Below are 21976 nucleotides of genomic sequence, written 5' to 3' on the forward strand. Positions count from 1 at the left end.
ACTTACTACTGCACAACTCTTTGATCCACACCCTGGAGTGTACCTTACATGGGTTATCTCCGCAAAATAAAGAGTTCACTTCTAATTGCTTTCGCACGGATTGTTTAAAACAAAATTCCAGATGGCACCGTGTGGACACTGAGCAAGCTGGACTTTGAGAAGCAGGAGTTCTACAACATGACGGTGATTGCGTACGACCAGGGCAAGCCCAGTATGAGCGCCATGGCCAAGCTCTGGGTGACGGTGACGGACAGGAACGATGTGGTGCCCGAGTTTCCCAAGTCGGTCTACACGCTGGAGGTCGCGGAAAATACGCGAGTGGGCGACGTAGTCTACACTCTGGATGCGGGACCAGGAAACTTCCTCTACACGCTCGACAGTGAGTCACTCCTTCCTTTTTTGTGGTACAATTGACCATTTTTGGAAGAACCGGTTTCTTTTGTTCAAGACTTGATTTGAAGATTTTTTGGTAGCGAACTGCGGAAAACAGAGGGCGCTGTTGGGGACGGCAGGCGAAAAAAGGTACCTTGTACAAACGTGGGGGTTAAAAATAAGCTACAACAGGCATAGAGACGATGTCTCAAAAGCTCAAGGTATGGTATCATAGCTCAATAGAACCAACAAGATCTAGCTTCGATGCTCGAAGGGATGTTTGTTTTGCTTGCACTTTATACCAAATCCCAAACCGAAAACAAAAAAAAAAAAAAGTGAATTTAATGAATTGTGCATCCAGCACTCGACCAACGGAATTTTTTTTAGATTAAATGGTTTTGGTTAAGTAGGCATGGGATTGGTAAATCTGACTTGGACAAGTGCTCGTTCTTGACTTTACTACAATTAGTTGCCGAATTTCGATCGACACTTGCTTTGTATTTGGTGATGATGAAAACTTATCAGAGATTATATTTCAATTCACCATTCATTTTGAAATGGTGTACTTATGTACAGCCCATATGGCAAATTTTGTTATTCCGAAATTGTGCCTGCTTGTATTCTCACTAACTTCAGGGTAATCATGGTTATCTTAAAAGATATGGTCAGAAGAAAACCTTCAAAGGTGGCTACAATTTTGTAGTCTGTCTGATATCGCTAATTCTTCGCTTGGTGAATACCTTTTCGAAATAATTTATAGACACGCTTTAACTTGCTGGCTGTGGTGGTGCTAGTTTAGATATTTTAATGGCACTCTGCTTGTTTCATTGCACATATATGCTCAGAATCAAGTAATAATAGCAAGAAGCCTTTTGAAAAAAAAATACAAGTCATTTGTCGTTGTCTGAACATTGCAGTGAAGATGTTCTTTCTTTGAGATTGCGCCGGGACCCGACGACAGAGGCAGCTGATGGTCGCTGACGGAATAGTAAACCAGACAGGACTCCGCGGATAGGAGGAAAAAAAACACGTCTATTTACAAGCCAAGCTAATTTTCGAATCTCTCAAAAAGGTCCCACCACGCGCTCTCCTCCTCTTCTTCTCTTCTCCAAAATGTCCCCTGCCCCAGCTCGCACGAGCGTCGCCAGTTCGCCCACACACCGGGGCACACGTGCAAACGCAAACACGCCAAGAAAAGAGCATGTTCCCGCGTCCCTTCACGGCGATGGCGGGGCCGATTCTCACAATTGCGTGAAACGGTTAAATATCTAGACTGCTAGCATTATACCATAGACTACCGTTCATGTGCCCATGTCACAATAAACACCTTCCAAGGCATTGACACGTTTAAAAACCAAGCATAGGGCATGTCAAGTGCCCACCCAGGCTTCTCAGTGGACCTGGCTTACCAAGACGCTCCTCTGCGTCAGTCGCTTCTCCCAGCACACTGGTACAAAGAGGTAAAGCCCTCCATACCATGTCCCACATGTGCAATTTTGGTCTCATACATACAAAACACACATATCCCAGTTTTTTCAGAATTATCTCCACATTTTGGGTGTGGATTTGCTCTGTATTTTACGGTGGTCTGTTTCATTATGCAGTGAGAGAAGATATTTGAAATGGTTGCATTTGATTAATGAATGACCATAGGTGTTGTCTATTGGTGCACATTCCGATGAAAACGCCTCAGAAAAACGGAGACAAGGAAGAAAAGACAGCACATGGCGCTCTGTGCAGTCTTGTGTTTCTTGTTCCCGTTTTTTTAAGACACTGTCGCGTGAATAAACATAAACCAACCAGCCCAATCAACCATTTTGTCCATTGGTGCAATTGTTTACATATCTGCTGACATTATATTTTGGTTTCTAGTGGTGTATCCTAACTGCCTTCCTTTGTACTTTTTTTAGACCCCCAAGAAGTGGATACGTTCTCGGTAGAACCGCACAATGGCGAGATTCGGTTGGCCAAGGCTCTCGACAGCATTCATCAGAGCCACTATCGTCTCGTTGTTTCTGCGACGGATGACGGGGATCCTCCAAAATCGGATCACGCTGAGGTAAGCAACATGGAAAGTGTAAGAGCCTGATTATGCTCTATGTAGAAAGGGCAGCTTTAACGGGCGGCTAACATGCTATACCGACGTTGGTAATGAAATATTTGAACAAATTATAGGTTGTCAATGCTAAATAAAGTTTTTGATTTGGTTTCAGGTGAATATCATCATCGGTAGCGGCCAAGGCGTCCGCCTGTTCCCTCTGCGGATGTACGATGTGCTTGTGTTCGAGAATCAGCTTGCCCCACAAGTGGTTCTTGATCTGAATGCGACGGACGAGATTGCTCATAGGCCTGTTCAATACACCATCGTCGGAAACAATTACAATGGTTAGTGATATGAATTTTTAATTTTTCTTTTGACCTACCTGGTTGGATAAAATCTCGCAAGCACGCCACTAATCGTGTGAGTTCTTGCTTCACTCGAATCTTCTTTGAACCTTGCGTTTAGTAACCTGTCCTCATTTCGGTGGTTTTGAGGGTCTGACATTTTAGATGACAATTGAGTTAGTACTTGGTATTTGGTTAAGGGATGAGACTCTAAAACAATATTTCTCTTACCTCTTTCTTCATTACATCATTTCAGGCTTATTTGCAATCGAGCCCGATACCGGGAGACTGTCGGTCACATCAAGCCTCGACAGGGAGGCGATGTCGAAATACGTCGTGAAGGTTCGAGCGATGAACAAGAAACGGGTTGGTCGAGCGGTGCGCGATAATGCGGGTAAGTCAACAGCCGCTCCGAGTAGCACAGTAGATGCGTGTCCTGTAGAACGTAAGTGGATTAGATGCCCTTTTTTCCCTTGTCACCATTGTTGCAGCAAAGAGAAACAAGAAGCCCGAAGAGGACACGGCGCATGTCGCTTTCGACGAAGCCCTCGTTGTTGTGAATGTGGGCGACGAAAACGACAACTCGCCCGTCTTTGACCACCAGGGCAAACCCATAGTGGCTGCCGTGCCTCTGGAAGCTTCCTTCGGCTATCAAGTTACCAAATTACATGTAAGTAGTGTTTCTGACCCAGCTTCCTGTGGTGCCTAAGGTTCAAGCTGGGCAACTTCAATGTTTGTTGGGAGTTAGAGAGCAGCAATAGGTGTCAGTCAAGAGAAGAGACTGTGGCGAGTAACGGTAACATGAGCTACTAATGAGCTATTATCCTCAACTGCTTGTGGCTTTCATCTGATCAGAAGTATTAATTTGAAAGTTGTAGACCACAATTCAAGGGGTTCCATTGCAGATTACTGGCAGGTTTCAATTAGCCTGATCGTAAGGTCCTACAGTGCACACCCGCATTTAAGGGTGATCAATATGAACCAATCAAAGCAACAAGGTTGTCTCCCATGCATGCCAGAAAACGCCTTTAGCAGCAATTACTGCTATTAGCCTTCAGTTCACAGCTACAGCAGGTAGAAACTCAAAGTAGTAGTTTAAATGTAAAATTCCTCAAGGTTGGCAACAAAATAACATGCATATATTTGACACTACCAAAAGTTAAACAATTTGAAATTCAAGGTGACAAAATTATGCACAAGCCCCATGGCAAAACTTCACACATATATGCAGGACGTCTTATTTATAAAGCAACACTAATTTATGCAATTGTGACGCTGATAATCCCATTTAAAAGAAACTGCTCCCAAGAAATAAGTAGTTTAGAGAGGCTCATCGAATTTATAACAGATGCTGTTACAAAGTCATATAGTGATGGTATAGCAAAACACCAACAATTGGAGGAGGACTTTATTACTCTTTGTTCATTTTGTTCTCTTTTACTTTCTTCCTTAACAATGTCAGCCAGCAGTAAACAAACATGATATGCACCAGGAGACTATGAGCCACACAAATACTCATGGTGCTGGTGTTCAATACCATTACTCCAATGCTTCTTCTTTGCTTTCTAGGCGCGCGACGCTGACACTGGATTCAACGGCGCCATTCGTTACGAGATCATCCAAAAGGCCGAAGACGCCTCTTCTAAGTTCCAGATCGACCCGGTCACTGGGGTGGTGCGTTCTGTGGTCACCTTCTCCTTGGACGGCGGCAAGATGTACGGCTTCGACGTCAAGGCCGTCGATCGTGAGGGGTCGGAAGGAGGAAATGCCGCCGTTGCCAATGTCTTTGTGAGTGTCCCGTCTTTGCAAAATGCTGGAGTCATGTGTTGTTGTGGTAGAGCGAGCTAAACCTAAACTAGTGGTTAACTAAAGCAGCATATAAATAGGTGATCGTCATGAAGGAAAAGGAAAGAATAAGGTTGTGTACTATGTTCGGAAACAAAGTAAGTTAACTCTACAGCTCAGCAGCATCTAAAACGAAAGCTTAGGCTGCAGTTAAAAAAAATCATGGTCATTGCAGGGCGCAAAAGACAACGACCATTGGAATGACTCTGATGGTTCGTAGCGCCCGCTGCGGTCAATCATTTGGGTGATTACATAAATGCAAGTCAGTATAATGCACGACAACATCAAGACCAAAATGAGTGAGGCATGCTGCAGAATGAAACGGTATAATATAACGAAGCAGCATGATTATGCCGCTTTATTATGCAGTATTTTTCACCTGGGGGATACGCGCTAAAAAGGCGTATTATATACGGTGTGAGTGGCACTTTACCGTCGGGACGGATGCAGCTACGTGCGGGGCGCTTAGTCCTGTGATAGGTTCACAGCAGGGGATGGGCAGAGATGACTCGTAGAGTTCTTACTGTGAAACGGGGGTAGATGTACTGCGCTGTCCAAGTTAGGCCTCTCCGGTTCAGACCTGACACTTTATTTCAAGGTTAACTGATGTGTCACTGCATACATACATATCTTTGATGTATAGGTCGTGTATACGTCCAGATATTCATGTATGATTCCATTTTTAAATATTGAACGGGGTAGTCCATGACAAAAGGCACAGTAATATTATTAGAATTCTCATATGAATTTGAATTAGCACAACCCATCATGGAGCATTCTGTAAATTTTATGACAACATGCAATATTGGTATACATACTAGCAGGGGTACAGACTGTTTTTGGGATTTTATAAACTATAGTGCTGTTAATATTTTTTTTCTGTTTTGTGGTTGCGTTTATTTCTACAAGTTTTCCCTTATTGTTTACTTTTATTATTTCCAGGTTTACGTCCTACCTGAAACCAAACTAGTCTTGTTTGTTACTGACACTCCACCAGTGCATGTGGAACAACATATTGACAGGATTCTTGGGTAAGTGTTTTGATTATACCATTTTGAAAGCCACTGTCTTTGTGGCGGAAAGTACTTCTTGCCAAATATATGTGCGAAGTTCCACAATACCTTTGTTATGTAATTTTTAGTTATGCTCATTAGCTTATTTATTATGGTACAAAATTGTTGCAGCTGTACTTGTATTATAATGCATTAGTGGTTTGCTTTACTGTCTCCAGTGGAATATTTCCAGCTCTCAGTTTCCTCGAAATGTGACTGTCATTAACGAAGCTTCATTCAGATTATAAAATGACTGCTACCAAATTAGACATTGGATATTAAATTCAAGTAAGACTTGTACACTCAAACCTCAATATATCGAACACGGATATATAGAATTATTGCTTACATCGAATTGTTTTTGAACTGTAATATGAATTACAAGCATTGTAAATTTTTGTATAGCAAACTCGGTCGGTTAAAAAATGAGTATATCAAACTCCGCAGCGCCGGAAAGCGTGGGCTTCGGAGAGAGGCGGCAGGCTTTCCCGCAATACATTACAGGACACGGCGGGCTTTCCCGCAACACATCGAAGGATAGCGGTGGCGCAGCAGTTGTTTACGAGTTTTACAAGCGCATGCCCGCATAGAGCTTTATGCCTCCGGTGCCGGGAGCGCCATCCAGACTCTGCGGCATACGGGCTCAGTCAGCTCAGTAACCAGTCGTGTCCATGGCTTCTGAGATCCGTAAGCGCGATCGCCAGCATCGCCTTTTTATGCGCTTGTTGCGTAGCTCTCGCAGTTTCATTGGTTTCATTCTTCCGACGCTGCGTCAACCGCGTGTGGCGTACTGATGGCATCAAACGTGAATAAATGTACGTCGCTGACGTTTGGGACGAAGCTTGAAATCATCCGCCACGCTGAAAAAGAAGAAAAGTCTAGCGTTGCCGAAGCGTAAAACATACCGCGAAGCACTTTGAGCACGCTGCTGAAGACAAAGAGTGACATTAAATCGAAGGCTGAACAAAGCAAGCGCTCCGACCCTCGCCGTGTTCGTACACCGGCCTTCGAAAACGTGGAAAAATCATTTCGCAAGTACTTTATGGACGCAAGGGCTCGGAACATTCTGGTGTCGGGGCCGATGCTTCAACAGAAAGCAAGGGACTTCGCGTTCATTCACTGGGCACAAAACTTTGCCGCAAGTAGTGGGTGGCTACAGCGTTTCAAGGCCCGTTACGACATTGTCGGGAAGACGGCAGTGGTCTGGCACTGGTGAACTGTTTAGAGACCGTGGATCGGACCGTGATAAGGCATGCGGTCAACTCCAAGAAGCAGTCTACGCTGCGTCAGTTTTTTTCGCCGAAATAAGTAGTTTATTTTAACGCTTTACATGAGTAGTCATTTTTGCCGCTAGCTTTTGAGTGATCAAATCGCGCTGCACTTTGACGCGTTTTTGGTATGATTTTGTGTATCGAATTTCGGTTATGTAGAATTATTTCACGGTCCTCGCACTGCTGGATATAACGAGGTTCGACTTTCTATTTTAGTCGCTTTTTTATGTTTCACTCTTTCTAGGGCGTGGCAAAGGAAATACTAAGGCAAATTGACGAAACATTTTAGTTGACAGAAACATGCTTAGTGCGGAGCTAAGAAATATGTTTCATTAACAGAAGCTCTCGAGTGGTAATTGCTGTTTTTTTGTTATAGATACCTTGGAAATATTACTGGATTCCAAGTTAAAATGGCAAAGCTGGAGCCACATCATGAAGACGAGATGGAGCATCCTGAGTCGTGAGTTGACCTTCAAATGATCTCCTACAAAAAAACTACCGTAAACTTAAAAGCTTGAAGTAGAGCTGTTAATTGTATAGGTGAAATCTGGTGCATGGCTATTAAAGTAGGGAGCGTATTCTATCCAAACGAAGAATACTGTAAACGACTATATTTTCACGAGGATCTAATTTTCGCGATTTTCCCGAATCGCCTACAATTCGCGAAAAATACGACCCGCGAACAATGCGGGCAATATGTGAACGCTACGGAAGCTACACTCGATTCGCGAAAATTAGAACCCGCGAATAATTTCAAATTTTCAGCTTTGGCCCGATTTGCGAAAATTTGAGCCCGCGAAAATTAAGTCCTTTACAGTATATACCTTTGCCTTACATTGACATTCTGTTGCATGCCTTTTATTTTTAGGTCGGACCTGTTCCTTTATGCTATCAACAAAGATACCAACGAGATTGTCGACACTGATACTTTGCTCAAGTAAGAAATCTATTCTCAGATCCATTAATATGCCTTCTGCAAGCTGTTGGATAGTAATGACTGGGAGCTCACAGTGTGCAAACTAAAAAAAATTAAGCATTATTGAGTACTTGAAGCGAGGTATCCGTAATTCCGCTTCCTATACATGGTGCGTGAAGGTATGATATCCTCCAGAATTTCCCAAAAGGCATATTTGATTAGAATATTTCCTCTGGATACCTCTAGTACTTACAATTGTAGCATGTGGTTTAAAAATAAATAGTAATGTAGGCCTAGAATACCAACACCCTTTTCACAGTTGGGCTTTGCTTTTTCTGAACTTTCGTAGAAGTTCAGAAAAGACAAAGGCAAAGAAGTTCAGAAAAGGCAGAAGAAGGGTGTCTTTGTGAGTGTCAAAAAAGTTGATGCTACAGTAGTATTAAAGATGATTTCATTTAAATCTTTCATGTTGTCGTTGTGGCTTCTTTTTGACTCACTTGAACACTCTTGAGGTGCACAGTTAATGGCATGATTTTATTTGCAGTGTTCTGAACGAGAACTCTCAGGTGATTGTGCGCTACCTTGAGACCTTCCGCATTCGGCGCATCCAAGGCGTCTCAGTGCAAGAGAAAATCAGTCAGATGGGAACGACCGAGATTGCCATCATTGCGCTTAGCAGTGTTATCTTTCTTGGTGCTGTTTTGGGGATTGTCCTGCTTTGCTCATCGTGCCAACGAAAGTAAGTAGAGGGCAGCTGAACCTTCACATTGTTCCTTGCCTGCTGCAAGGAAGGCTAAGGAATTAAACATTTTGTTTTGTTTATCGCATTTATTGCCAATGTAAATTTGTTCCCTTGACTGGATAGAAGTCTGGCACATTTTAAAAATACATTACCTGGCTTTCTTGAAGATATATTTTTATATCATATTATCCAGACCTCTCGCTTACTATACTTTTAAATGCAGCCATATTTTCTAAACATTATGTTAACATTTATTATGTTAACAGTGGTGTTATAGAAAAGGTGTCAGTCAGCTTCGTGTTTTATGAAGAGTACCTGAAACACTGGGGGGATTGCGATCAGTGTTTATCCTATAAAACTCCAACATGCAATGCTGATCCAATGTGAAGGCTACTTCTGTCACAATCGGAGTTGGGCATTTTCTTCAGCCAGTTCAGCTGCTTATGAGTTTTATATAATATGGTCACAGCCAATATGGTCTGTCGAACGCACCAATTCTTTTCTTAAACCTTAAATAGAAGAATGGTTGCATATTTTTAGGTATATTTTTATGTATACCGTAGAATACCGATATCCGCCCATTCAATACTAAGTGCCCATTCCCAAATTTGTAAGATCTGAGAAAATATACACAGTACATTGATATGTAAAATTGAGCGTCCATCCCCCAATTTTTCGCGATTATCTCTAAATTTTTAGTGGGCGCTTGCCAGGTATTTTACGGTACATTTATTTCACAGCCATATTTAAGCTTTATTGTTTGTTCATTCTTATAAAATAAGGGTCACTGCGGTTTCAGGAAACTGCGCAAACGTCAGAAGACATGGGAGCAGCAGCGACTTTACAGTATCAAAAACCCTCTCATGGGCAAGGCTGTGGGGAACCCATACGGTGGCAGAGTCTCGGCAGGCCCACCCCCCATTGGGGTGCCCCCTCCCAATCTGCAGTACAACAATGTGGACGACGTACCGTAAGTATAGTGCTATGTTTGAGTATTTCGCAGCTACTCTCAAGCTCATTACATCATATATGGTTACAAGAAACATTTGAAAACAAAATTATGCAAGAGAGCTGGTTAGGTAACATTGTAATCTAAACTTAAACTAACGTACAGCACGGCTCAAAATATAAAATTTTGTGTGAAATTTATTGTCCGTTATTATATTCTACCCAGGTAGCCTCAGTGTTCAGCTTAGGAAATAAGCAGACTCATTTCACAGGCTATGTTGATTCTCCTATCTTTGTTATTTTCTAAACTTTAGTTACGACCTATTTTATTTAGGAAACAAATTTGCATATTGATGATTCTTGCAGCTGGTTTTTAAGCTTCAGTTTTGCATTACGATAAAGTTATTGCACTTGAACGTCGAGACATGTTGTATAAATGACGCCTAACTTTTGCACAGAAAATGGTAACGAGGTATAACTGGTGAGACTGAGCAAAGGATGAGGTGTTTTGGCAGAGCCAAACTAAAAGAGCTGAAAGCCTCTGACCCTAGGTACAAACTTTCAAAATAGTTGCAAACAAAAACTCTTAATTCTAAGCAAACTTTCTGTGGGTGCTATAAATATTACAAATTTTTAATGTAAGCCCTTGCAAATGTCAGTGAGCACAATTGAGAATTAGGGGAACTGTGAGTGCTCCCAACAAAATTTGCCCGAGAATGCAAGGATAATGGAAGAAAAAGTGAAAGCTGTTTACAACCCCCGGTAACGCCGAATTAGAGCGCAGCTCTTGAGGAGGAGTAGGGAAGGTATTGAAGGTACTAAACCCCCCCCCCCCCGCCCCGAGGTCATGTGACCCCAGGGGGGGGGGGGGTCACGTGACCTCGGGACCTCAGGGGGGTCCCGCGACCTCGGTGGGGGGGTCACATGACTCCCCCCCCCTCCCCTCCCCGAGGTCACCGAGCTACCCGAGGTCCTCCCAAGGTCCTCCCGAAGGAACCCGAGGTCCTCCTTAGGTCCTCGGGGAGGGGGGGGGGGGGGGGGGAGGGGGGCGCGGGGGTCGCGATTACGCCGATGCCGCTCAAGCCATAAACGGGCGCCTAAGAGCTGCGCTCTAAAAATAGAGGTTAGTTGCTTACTAGACAACGTGCTGCATGAAAACTACTTTGACTATCAAATTCATGTTTTATAAAAAAAATCAATTCATTCTTAAGTTTTATACAAATTGAGAAGTTTTCTTCGTTATAAAAAGTACCTGAGCAACAGCAGCCAAGCAGATAATACGGCCAGCAGTGAATGCAACATAATTCAATGCTCGCCATAGTGTCTGGCTATCCTCCATTCCTTGCTTCCTTGTTTCTCTGAGTCAAGTTATAAAAGAAAAACTACAGTAAGACGGAAGAAATAGTTTTACAGGTGTATATATATATATATATATATATATTTCTGCAACAATTTTGGTAGCTTACGAACAGTAGAGTTACTGTTTTCTTAATTACCAAGGATTTTTTGCATTTTATAGCAAGGAACGTTTGGTTTTTGTGCGTAAGATTCTAGGCTTCGATATATGTAAAATGACAAACTTAAATTTTTCTGTCTGTGCTGCTGGCGTCTTATCACTTAACTTTTCCGTGCGGACGTGTGGTGTCTCTGATGATATTCTAATTTTTAGCGAATGTGAGCATTAGACATAAGCCAGATTGTATGACCTGTTTACTAACCCTTGCCATTTTATTGTGCATCTCCACAGCATGGATTACAATGACAGCATGACTGACACCTACTCTGTAAATAAGCACAACAAGATGAAACTACGACAAACTGCTCCTGACGGCGCCTCGTCCCTAAACCCGCCACGCAGTCCTCGTTTTGAGCGCTACGCGAAGAATGAAAATGGCTGGTACGACAATAGGGATGTTGAGACTGTGTAAGTGGTTTCCCATGCCATTGTGATAACGCAGTAGGCTCAAAGATGCGATAGAGCAACTCAGCGACTCGGATTCAAGTTGCTATCAACTCAGCAGCATTCAAGGTTTCCTATTCAGCATCCAAGGGCGATGATGATCTTGTGGTCCAGAGGCAAAGAAATCGGGGAAGTCACGTTTACTTGGGGATTGGTTCTCAACTTGAGTCGTCTCTCATGATTTGAGAAGTGACAGCTCTCTCTTCCCTTTTCTCGGCTAAACATGCTGTGACGGTTCCGTAACGACTGGATCTCATGCATAATGATGCAGTGTACTTATCTTCTCCCCTTTTAACAAGGCCTGTGTTGACTGACAAGCTGCATGTGCTTTTGGCTTTTGAGTCTGTTCTTAACGGCATGGGAGAGTAACCTACTCTTAACACCCTTTCAGAAAATCTGACATGACTGGTTCGAACTTCACGAGCTGGTCTTCGAGAAGGTCCCATCAGTCACAGTCACGAGGCAAACCCGTGACGGAGTTATGAGTCGACCGCGAAAGCGTGTGCTTTCATTAGTGCATCTTCTTCTAATTCTCACGAGAGGGAGGGAAAAAGAAACGGAAGAGGCCCCGGCGTCTGCACGGGGCACACCTCAGGCCCTTGCAAGTAACAGTGACTCATTCCACTAAATGCGCTAACCTGCAGTGCGCAGTTCAGCGAGGCTACTACGACGACTACTACCTGTGTTCGGACTGCGAGTGCGCGTTTGTTTTCGCTGGCAAATGAGTGGTCCGTTTTGTCTGTTTTGTTTTGTTTCTTCCAGTGCTACACTTTAGTCTTTGAACTTTGGGAGCGCCCGAGGCAGGCAGACCGTTTGTGTAAAACTGCGAGAAAGGATACGGTGATGCCTCCCTACAAAACGAAGTGCCTTTCAACGCCGCCGCTCATTTGTGCGCGTGAACGGACATCAAGCATCGGAGAAGTTCAGTGCGCGGGTTTCCGGTGGCCGCACCCGCCTGGGAGCGCACTCCGGACATTTTCGGTGGGTGCGGCGACCTGCCAAGAGTCTCTCAAAAATGTGGTTTGTTGTAGAGAGTTCGCTAGTTACGAAAAGCTTTTAGTTGTGAACGTGCGACCGTGTCTTGTCTGCGCCAGGCTTTGACCATTGTGCGTCAACCACGTCCGTTGTAAACACGGCCACTAAGTATGTCCAAGCGCTTGGAATTCTAGCAGCAGCAGTGCGCTTCTTGTTTTACTTTGTTTTGTTTTCCTGCGGTCTAGAACTGCGTTTTTCAGACTAAGAAAATGCCAAGCAACCACCATCATCATCATCAGCATATAGTAATCCGGACACGAATAAGAATTGTTTGTGCGATGGTCGTAGATCAATTCCATAACTGGAACTTTGAGTCATTTATATCTAGAGCACAAGTGTTACGACGGTGAAACTGCTAGAATAATTGGGAATATATTTGAGCCAGTTAAGCAGTGATAAACAGCCAGTTTTGGTTTAACCCTAACAAAATTTTCATTCATTTTCATGAAGTGTCTGGATTATAATGTGACTTGTACATAGCAAACTCAAATCTTTGTACTGCTGCAAACAAACTTTTTTTTTAATAAATCATGACTCTATGAACCATTGTGTCTTTTTTATACTTGACGTTCCTCTAATTGCATTGACAGTTGTCGAGGATAGTAACAAACCGTTGGATATATAGCGGGTCAGTTGCAAAACACTAACCTTTTGCCGGAATATCGTGGACCAGATTACAGGTGAGTTGCGCAGAGTCAGTCTGCCACCTTTTATATTCATGGAAGTGCTGCGCAATGTGCGCCATATTGCGCCAGGAATGAAAGTCTGCTGCATCTTGTGCGACAATTTCATTTTGGCAACGAATTGTGCCACACCTGATTTAAGATACTAAATACCTATAGAGTAGTATTTAAGTTACTTTTACAGCAAACTATCTTGAGTAGGGTACAAATACTCTGAAAAATTGAATTACATTGGCAGGTAGTCGACAAGGAGGTTGCAAGCTGGCAATATAATAAAAAAAGTCGAAAGGGATGCTCTACATTTGATCTGCGCGCTGAAAAGCCCATTCTGTTGTGATCTTTACGACTTTCAAGTAGCGACTTAGCTGCTGCAATCAAAGTTCACTTTGATACAATTCGGGATAAGCTACATAATGGGTACTGAAAGATTTAGGGAACAAGGGGAACTCACGCTTTGTTGGCATCGCAACTGATGTGCTTTAGTTTGGTGACAGGCTCGGCTCAATCCGTATTCCGAAATAGGGGTCTCTACACATAGTCCGGCACTGCATATCCCTAACAGCCGAACTAGAATTTGATCGGGCAGCCAGACTTGATGATGAGTATGCGAGTGAACGACAAACGTCCACTCCCAGGGGAAACATCAGCTAGAGGACAGCAGCCTCTGTATCTGATCAACAACCAAAAACGAGTGGTGTGTCTCCCCAGCCAAGGGCGAGGAAGATCGCCTGTACCTTCAAACTGTCAGAAATAGTAGAAAGGCCAAGAGGGAAACACAGTTAACACAAGAGAGTGTCCACGAAACCGCTTTCAATCCCTGGCTCCACCTGACGAAAAAATGGATTGCAGGATTTTGAGAATGAAACAATGTGCGCATTCAGAAAGAGATAAAAAAAAAAACACTTATAAAGGAGCTTGGCAGCCAAAGTTAAGCCACAATAGGCACACAAGGGGCTTTAGGGAAGCCCAGTCTGGCTTACTTAGCCGAGGAAGTGTTCGCTCTCACTTTAAGACGTGCTCGCGCATTTTCGTACCTGAACCCCACGAACCGGCGATATCTGGAAATGGTACATTGTGACCGTACCAAGCTTTGGCGTCACAATCTTCCGCTGACGGACCCGTTTTCCAACTTCAGACAAAAAGTGTAAAATATGAATGACGTCACCAGCATTTTGCTAGTTCCAAGCGCAATGTGCCATTCAAAAATAGCATAAAAAAAAAAAGACCGACAGGAGGACACATAAAGGCTGGCGCACTTTGGGCTATCAATTTTGTGGGTATTTTCTAGACCTCCGTGACACTTGTGCCGCTGGCGTCAACCTTCATTCCCTTTCGACAGCGCGTGCGCGTTCACCTTCAGCGAATCAATGCAGATTGTTGGGCTCGTTGGTACTGGGAATTTGACGTCATGATGGCGCTTAAGACGAGGACAAAAGGGAGACAGACAACACGGAGCGCTACTTCAACTGTTTATTTTTGAAAAATAGGGGGGGGGGGGGGGGGACATATATAACGCTCACACCGCTTCACCTCAGCCAATCCCGGGCCTCACCGTCGCTCGCAACAGTTTGGAGCACAATGTGTCAGCGTTGCCTCCATTGACCTGTTAGACAAAGAGTTAGCGTTTTTGCGAGCGACGGTGAGGCCTGGGATTGGCTGAGGTGAAGCGGTGTGAGTGTATATATGTCCCCCCCCTCACCCCTATTTTTAAAAAATAAACAGTTGAAGTAGCGCTCCGTGTTGTCTGTCTTCCTTTTGTCCTGGTCTTAAACGCCATCATAACGTCAAATTCACCTTCAGCGCTTTGCACCGGAGGACTAGGAGCAGCGTCTTACATGGAGGAGCGCCTGGATCAACGCGATAGGCCCGGCAATTACGCTTTGTAGTAATAATACAGGTCGACCTTATTGGTTAATGATTATAGTTGAACCTCTAATTTAATAAAGCTGCACAGAGGAAAAAATCGCGGGCTTATACTTGAATAAGTACGGTAGTCACGATAGTTCCAGTGCAGCGGTCGGTCCAAAACGCAGCGAACTTTGACTCAACTCTGGCTCCAACACCGCTAAAAAGTTGCTTTTTACCTGTTTCCCGAATCAGCCTTTCTGCGGGACGCCCTCCGGTTTTTTTTTAATCTTTGGCAGATGAGAGGAACAATCCTGAAACATGATTAGTGCGGGATTAGTACGGCGTTCTTTGCCAAGGATGCGCGTGTGCAGTAATTACCGGTGAATTTTCATTTTATTTGACCGTCCAGGTTTTTTATACGCGATCAGCTTCTAAATGTTTCTCCCAGACGTGGTCCGTCGCCTAAAGTTAGAAATTCTCCCTTTGTATAGCGCGGCGCCAGAGGTTGAGTCACGCACCTTTAGAAACAGAAAAGGTCGAGAGCTTCTTGCGACAACTCATTTGACCTTCGTGCACTGGTAAACAATTACTTTTTGCTCATTGTAAGATTCTGAAGTTGCATGAAACAATTACTAACTGACCATTACAAAACGTAGCAACGAGTGGGCCTAGAGTGACTCTCGGTGATCCCCTACGTATGCACGAAGGTGTTTTTGAGGCAGAACCTTTTTAAATCGAGAGTCTGTTAAATAGACACTCCCAGAAGTGTAAACGAAAGGAAATGACAGAGATGGAATATGTGTCATTTCTGATCACCAAGCCCCGATACCACTGTGCTCGAGACTCAGTTTGGAGCACAAGACAGGCAAGTAAGGCCACCTCACGGCGCTTATTAGAACTCCGAGTAAACTATCGCCATGTTTCAAAAAAAAAAAAAAAAAAATTTGCGCAAAGGGACTAGGTTTGCGGAATAGTTCATAGATGGCACCACCCTTTCCGAATACGGAAAACTGGCTGCATGTGTGACGCGGGAAGTTTGTTTCACTTTTGCTTTGGAAGTTTATAATTATAGATCTGTGTCTTCCGTGAATACCGATAAACCCCAAATAGTAACCCGGAAGCTTCACGGGAATAGAATATTTGTGTGCAGATTTCTTTAGCATTGACTATAAAGAGTCTGCTATATATGAACTTTCCGCGAGGGTTCATTAGCTTCGGAACCACACCAGTCATCTTGTTTTTCTTTTCTTTTTTGTTTTTAATACTGATATGGGGACGCTTTTTAAAGCATTCAGATCAGGCGTGTTTTCCCTTGAGGTTGGGAAATGGCATGCCTGTGTGATAATTTCATCAACACAAGCCTCGATAAAACACGATTTTTCGTCCGACACCAAAACTTAACGTAAAAAAACACCAAATCTGAAAGAAAAGTGAAAGAACAAAAAACAAAAAACAAAAACTCCAAAATTCTTGGTACCGCAATTATAACGTGGTAAACAGCGAAAGGGCCACAACTATAGTCAGTTACAGGTTAAGAAGGTAGCGGCAAATGCCCCTCAAAGGGAATCAGATATCCCTCCGCCACCTTTGCATCCAATAGCGTCCCACTGTTTCCGTGACGTCGCGGACAACGCGCGAGGAGGGTCTTGCCTTTCTGTACATATTTGCTTTATCTTTCGACTTTGACTTAGCATTGTGGAAGCCACGAGGGGGAGATTAGAGTTCTCCCCCTCCGACGGAAACAAATACGACTTTCGGGGATTAGCTTCGCCCCCGATGGATACAAAGGCTGCTTTCAGGGGCTCGGTTCCCTCTCCGATGAATACAAAGGTCGCTTTCTTAAAGGGGTCATGAAACGCTTTTCCAACTTTTTCCTGTTTCGCTTTCCTCCTCAACTCATAAATCGCGCATTCCACCAAACAGTTCAAGAAGACGAAAAGAAGGGAGGCCCCTCTCGCTCGGAACCTGGTTTGTGTACGCGGAGAGAGCCATTGTCCCCCTAGAAGATTAGCCCGTCGCTCAAAATTAAGCAAACGTTTCTTTCCCTACCCCGTTCACCCCTAAGCTGACAGTGCTGTGGAAGCTACGTGCTCCTTGACGATAGCCACACTTTTGCCACGTGAGCGTGGCAAATGTGGCTGCAGAGAATGAGGTCTGGTGATGAAAGGGAGGCGGCTGATTGGTCCGGCAAGCGCGTAGCTTCCACCACATGTCAGCTTAGGGGTGAAGGGATTAAATGAGGTCCGGCTTCGTGTGACGTCAGTTTGGACCCGACGACGCGCTTTTGGGACCGCGGATGTATCACAGTGAAAAGGCGGAGAGGTTACGAAGGGGAGGAGGTACGAAATAGTTCGCTGTGTTTTCAAATTTTCGCACTGAAAGTCAGGCTTTTGACTTTCTACCTTTTTTCTTTTGGCCCACTGATTGATGTGCTATTAGTAAAATCCCAATCTAAAATGATTTATCCCAAGCCAAAAATTGTTTCATGGGCCCTTTAAAAAGTGGGATCGGAGACAAGTGGGAATCCATTGAAGCGGAACAAGGAGCGTTTCCAGTGAACTCTTCTTTCGACTGCGGAGAGATTAGAAACGGGCGCATCACACTTGTGGGAGGAGCTTCTCCTACCTTCTTGACTTGTAACCGACTATAGCCAGTGAGAGCATTGGAGGGAGGCCGGTGACAGCTCACCGGCGGAGTGCACGGCGGTCTCATACTTCGCTCCGGGGCTCTTGTTTGGTCGAGGAGGACGAAACGTTCTCTCTTTGCCGAGTTGAGCGGAAACAGAACATGGCCATACACGGCTCCTTGTGTGTCAACGTCCAGTTCATCGAGACTCGGGCATGATGATCGAGGGCGTTGAGACTAGGGATGTCGCGAACCACCCTAGGTTCGATTTCGAAAGGTTTCGATATTTGCGAAGCGAACTGAGGTTCGATTTCGAAAAATTTCGATATTTTCGTACCGACCGAGGTTCGATTTCGAAAAATTCGTAACTTTTAACCACAGCGGAGTTTCGAATTCGAAAATTTCGAAGCTTTCACGGTTTCTAAAATTTCGAATTCGAATATTTCGAATATTTTTTTACTTCAGGTTATATAAATTCGAAGATTTCGAAATTCTTTGTAAAAAAAATTCGAAAACTTCGAACGCTTCGAATTTTTATAGACATGAAGTTCGAACAATTCGAAGATTTCGAATTTCTTTCTGCATGAAGTTCGAAAAGTTCGAAGGTTTCGATTCTCTTTTAACGCCAAATTAAAAAAAAAAAAAAAAAAAAAAAACTTTGAAGATTTTGAATTTTTTTCTAATCCAAGTTTTGAAAGTTCGAAGTCCGATTTTCAAGTTTTTCCACAGTTTCAGTTTCAAATAACGTTTTCACGACTCACTTGTTTTCACAAAATCAAGTTTAGAAAAGTTAAGGTGTGATATCTAGATTCTGCGAAGTTGGTCAGGCAGTGAAAAGAGACGACGAGTGTCCCGGACGTGCTGGAATATTTGCCAGTGCAGAATTGTGAACGCCAGCCCCGGGGGGGGGGGGGGGGTCTTTAACCTGCGTCACGCAGTAGTGATCACACGAACACACTGTTTTACGAGACTCATCCAGTTCGAAACGGCCAGGGGCGAGCAGGAGGTTGAGGCTCAAAAAAACCTTGAAGCGACCTGGCAAACCACCTCGCCACCCCCTGCACGCTGCTAGTAATCCGATCCGGTGAAGTTTATAATTGTCCTGGAGGTTTATTTTCTGGGACGGAGGAATCGCCTCGCAAAAAGCACAAAAGCCGACACAACTCGAGGTCGAGGGGCGTTCTACCTACAAGTGGCGTCGGAAGAGGAAAAACGGGGGGAAAGAGGGTAGCGGGGGGTGGGGGGGGGGGGGGGGGAAGGGGGGCTTTAGCCTCCTTCTTCCCCTTGCAGGCATTTCGGACTGTTAAAGAAAACAATACGGGGAAAGAGGGCGTGGTCGAGCTTATTTTAATCTGAAATTATTTATGCATATGTACAGCTACTGTCGCTCTTCACCGCATAAAAGGTTGCGTAGATGGTCATTGTTAGAAACTCGTTGTCAGAAGGCACTGCTCGTCACATGCTTAGTGGTTCGGAAGTTCAAAGCTGTCTTTTCGACCTAAACACCTGTACCGATAGTTACAAAAAAAAAAAAAAAAAAAAGAATAAATGCGGGAATAAAAAGCAGGAGAAAAAAAAAACTATCAAGAATTCGTCGGAAGTGTTATATTGTTGCATATTCAGAGGTCCAGAACTTCGAAACAAGTTTCTTTTACCAAAATGTGTACAGGCTAAAAGAAACACGTCCCAGGAACGTGAAGCGAAAAAAAAAAGTTTTCTTTTAATGACGTGCTGAACTTGAACACTATTAGAAATCTTCTCCCATGAGTTAATTTATTCCTTAACGTGAAAAAACAATAAATATATTATTTTGTATTCTGCAGATGGCAATGATATGTACTGTCTGTGGTGTTAATTTAAATGCGATACCTCAAACAACTTAGACGAAAATAAATGTCAAGTTTAGGTCATAATTGCATGCAGATACATGTTTGGACATTTCTTCGAAACTCACGTTGAATAACAATAATCATATCTTAAGACGGCACTTACCTAGGCTATACATAGATCATTCTTAAAAAAAGTATAACATATCTGCCATAAATAGCTCCGGCTGCAGCGTGCTTCAAATCCGGCACAAACGATAATCGTCAAAAACCCGTCGTCCTTCCTCGCCCCTTCGGGGATTTATTCCTTTAAACCTAAGCATGCCAGAACATTGAAATAAACGACATTGTATTTCGTAAGGAACGCAGCACCGCGTGTAAAAGTTCGAGAAAAAAAAATTACGAATGTACCCCACTACTTGAAATCAAATAAAACCGTCCGCCGGTCTTTCGAAGTTCGACGAACGTCGAACTTTTACCCTAAAAGTTCGAAGTTCGACGAACTTCTGACTTTTCAGAATTCGAAAGTTCGAAACTTTTCGATTTCTCTTGATAAATAAGTTCGAAAGTTCGAAATTCATCGAATTTTTTGGTCAGTCAAGTTCGAAAGTTCGACAAGCGTCGAACCTTGCAGCGCAATAAGTTCGAAAGTTCGAAAAATATCGAATTTTTTAGCGTAATAAGTTCGACGGTTCGAAAAGCGTCGAACTTCTTAGCTTAACAAGTTCGAAAATTCGACCTCCGTCGAATTTTACGATATAGACAATTCGAAAAATCGAAATCTTTCGAACCTTTCGAACCGCTTGATTCGATCATCGAAACTTCGATTCGAAAAAAGTTCGCGGCATCCCTAGTTGAGACACACTGTACAAACATTTTCACTTCAATTACACAAATGAGTTTTGAACATGTTCACGTTATGTTTACGTGCATGCATTTTGAATACGTTCATTATGTAAACACAATCTATGTACCCTCCTGCATAATGCATAACGTTGCATTGAAGGATTGAAATGTATTCTTCATTGGCCTTCTTTGTATGTGCGTGCATGAACATTGAATATGTTCCATATGTGTACGCGATCCATGTACCCCCTTTTGTGTGTTCCCCGTTTTGTGTATGTATCCCGTTTAGTGTGCGTAAATGAATTTCGAATATATTCATTATGTGTACACAATCCATCTACGCCCCTGCGTAGTGCCTAGCGGCGCAGCAGGTATATGTATAAATAAATAAAGTAAATGGCAGAATGCCCAGGGCATCATAATTTAATCGGTACCATAGATAGGCTATGAAACGTACAAATAGAGAACAAATTATGTATTTACAGATTATTTACAGTGCATGCGGACCCGAAAAGTGTCGAAGCCATTCGATGTGAACATTTTGAGATTCTAGTTTATCAAGTGTGCGTATGTCCCACGCTGAAAGGCCTTATTCTAGGGATTTAATCCAGAACGGGAGTATTAAACCCCAATCAAAGACATAAAAAAGCATGGAAAAAATATCGACTAAATGCCCTAGGAAGTCCAGCCCACGCCCGACTTCCGGGACAAGCATCGAGCTTCCGGTGGCATCACTTGCGCCAAGCTCGGAGAACAGCTAAGTGCCATCCAGCCCCCTATAGTAGGGATCAGTGGTGTTACTTGATTACCAGCAATGAATTCTGTCCGCCGCAGCGTCAGCAGCCTTGTTTCGAGGCGTGCCGCAGTACCCATGCTACTTACCGAAAGTGTACATCTGTTATGTCATTGCTCATGTGAGTGACACCGTATGCATTTGGAATATGCAATTCGGTTCTCATATAAACGACGCACTCTTTACTATATAAGTATATAACGGGAACGCAGTTGCCAAAATAGTTAATATTTGTGGTAGTTGAAACATTAAAACCCCCACGCGTCTCGGATGACTGAATATTCAAGCCACTGATGTTGCGTGTTCACTGTCATGAGCAAACAAGCGGTAGTGATTGTGTTTCGCTACTCTGGGGCTCCTTATCGTTACTCTGTGGGGGGACTCGTGGGCGCATATGAGAGTTCCCATTTTACGTATATTTGGGAGTGCGAGTTGATTGAGAACGCATAATAAATTTGAAGCCTTCGTGTTATTACCTGCAAGCTGAAGTATCATATAGTTTGTGTTGATAGTGTTCATGGTGCAAAATTTGATTTTCTTGGAGATGGAAGACATTTGTATCACTGTCATGCTTAAGAGCACTTTGATGAAGTTGGATGAACGACGCAAATCAAGGTAACGTTGTAAACGGTCGTTCTGGATGGCGGATAATATGTAAACAGAGCAGGCCGCGTGGTGTCTTTTGTTTTGTGTACTTGAGTGAAACTCTATTAGCCTCCGCAATAATCCCATTTCAAAAGATTAGATGGTCGGAAGTACTGCACAATAGCGGAGCAACTGCATCAAGGAACGTACAAGTCATTCCACAAGATAGTGAACATCGGAGCGC

At 43.5% G+C, this 21976-nt stretch overlaps 1 protein-coding gene across 1 annotated transcript in view; it reads left to right on the plus strand.

Annotated features, from left to right (window-relative positions):
• Window positions 1-13069, plus strand: part of LOC8041254 (protocadherin Fat 4) — a 207404-nt gene extending 194335 nt beyond the window's left edge. Inside the window, exons 50-62 of the mRNA XM_040502714.2 lie at window positions 122-379; window positions 2283-2431; window positions 2586-2757; window positions 3014-3151; window positions 3249-3427; window positions 4327-4545; window positions 5545-5633; window positions 7302-7385; window positions 7794-7862; window positions 8386-8580; window positions 9383-9553; window positions 11279-11455; window positions 11883-13069. Coding sequence (XP_040358648.2) covers window positions 122-379; window positions 2283-2431; window positions 2586-2757; window positions 3014-3151; window positions 3249-3427; window positions 4327-4545; window positions 5545-5633; window positions 7302-7385; window positions 7794-7862; window positions 8386-8580; window positions 9383-9553; window positions 11279-11455; window positions 11883-11976 — 1994 coding nt within the window. The 3' untranslated portion in view covers window positions 11977-13069. The remainder of the gene's footprint in view (window positions 1-121; window positions 380-2282; window positions 2432-2585; window positions 2758-3013; window positions 3152-3248; window positions 3428-4326; window positions 4546-5544; window positions 5634-7301; window positions 7386-7793; window positions 7863-8385; window positions 8581-9382; window positions 9554-11278; window positions 11456-11882) is intronic.
• The last annotated feature ends 8907 nt before the right edge of the window (window positions 13070-21976 follow it).

Source organism: Ixodes scapularis, unplaced genomic scaffold (genome assembly GCF_016920785.2).
Source record: "Ixodes scapularis isolate PalLabHiFi unplaced genomic scaffold, ASM1692078v2 PGA_scaffold3__209_contigs__length_174095766, whole genome shotgun sequence".
Taxonomy (NCBI): Eukaryota; Metazoa; Arthropoda; class Arachnida; order Ixodida; family Ixodidae; genus Ixodes; species Ixodes scapularis.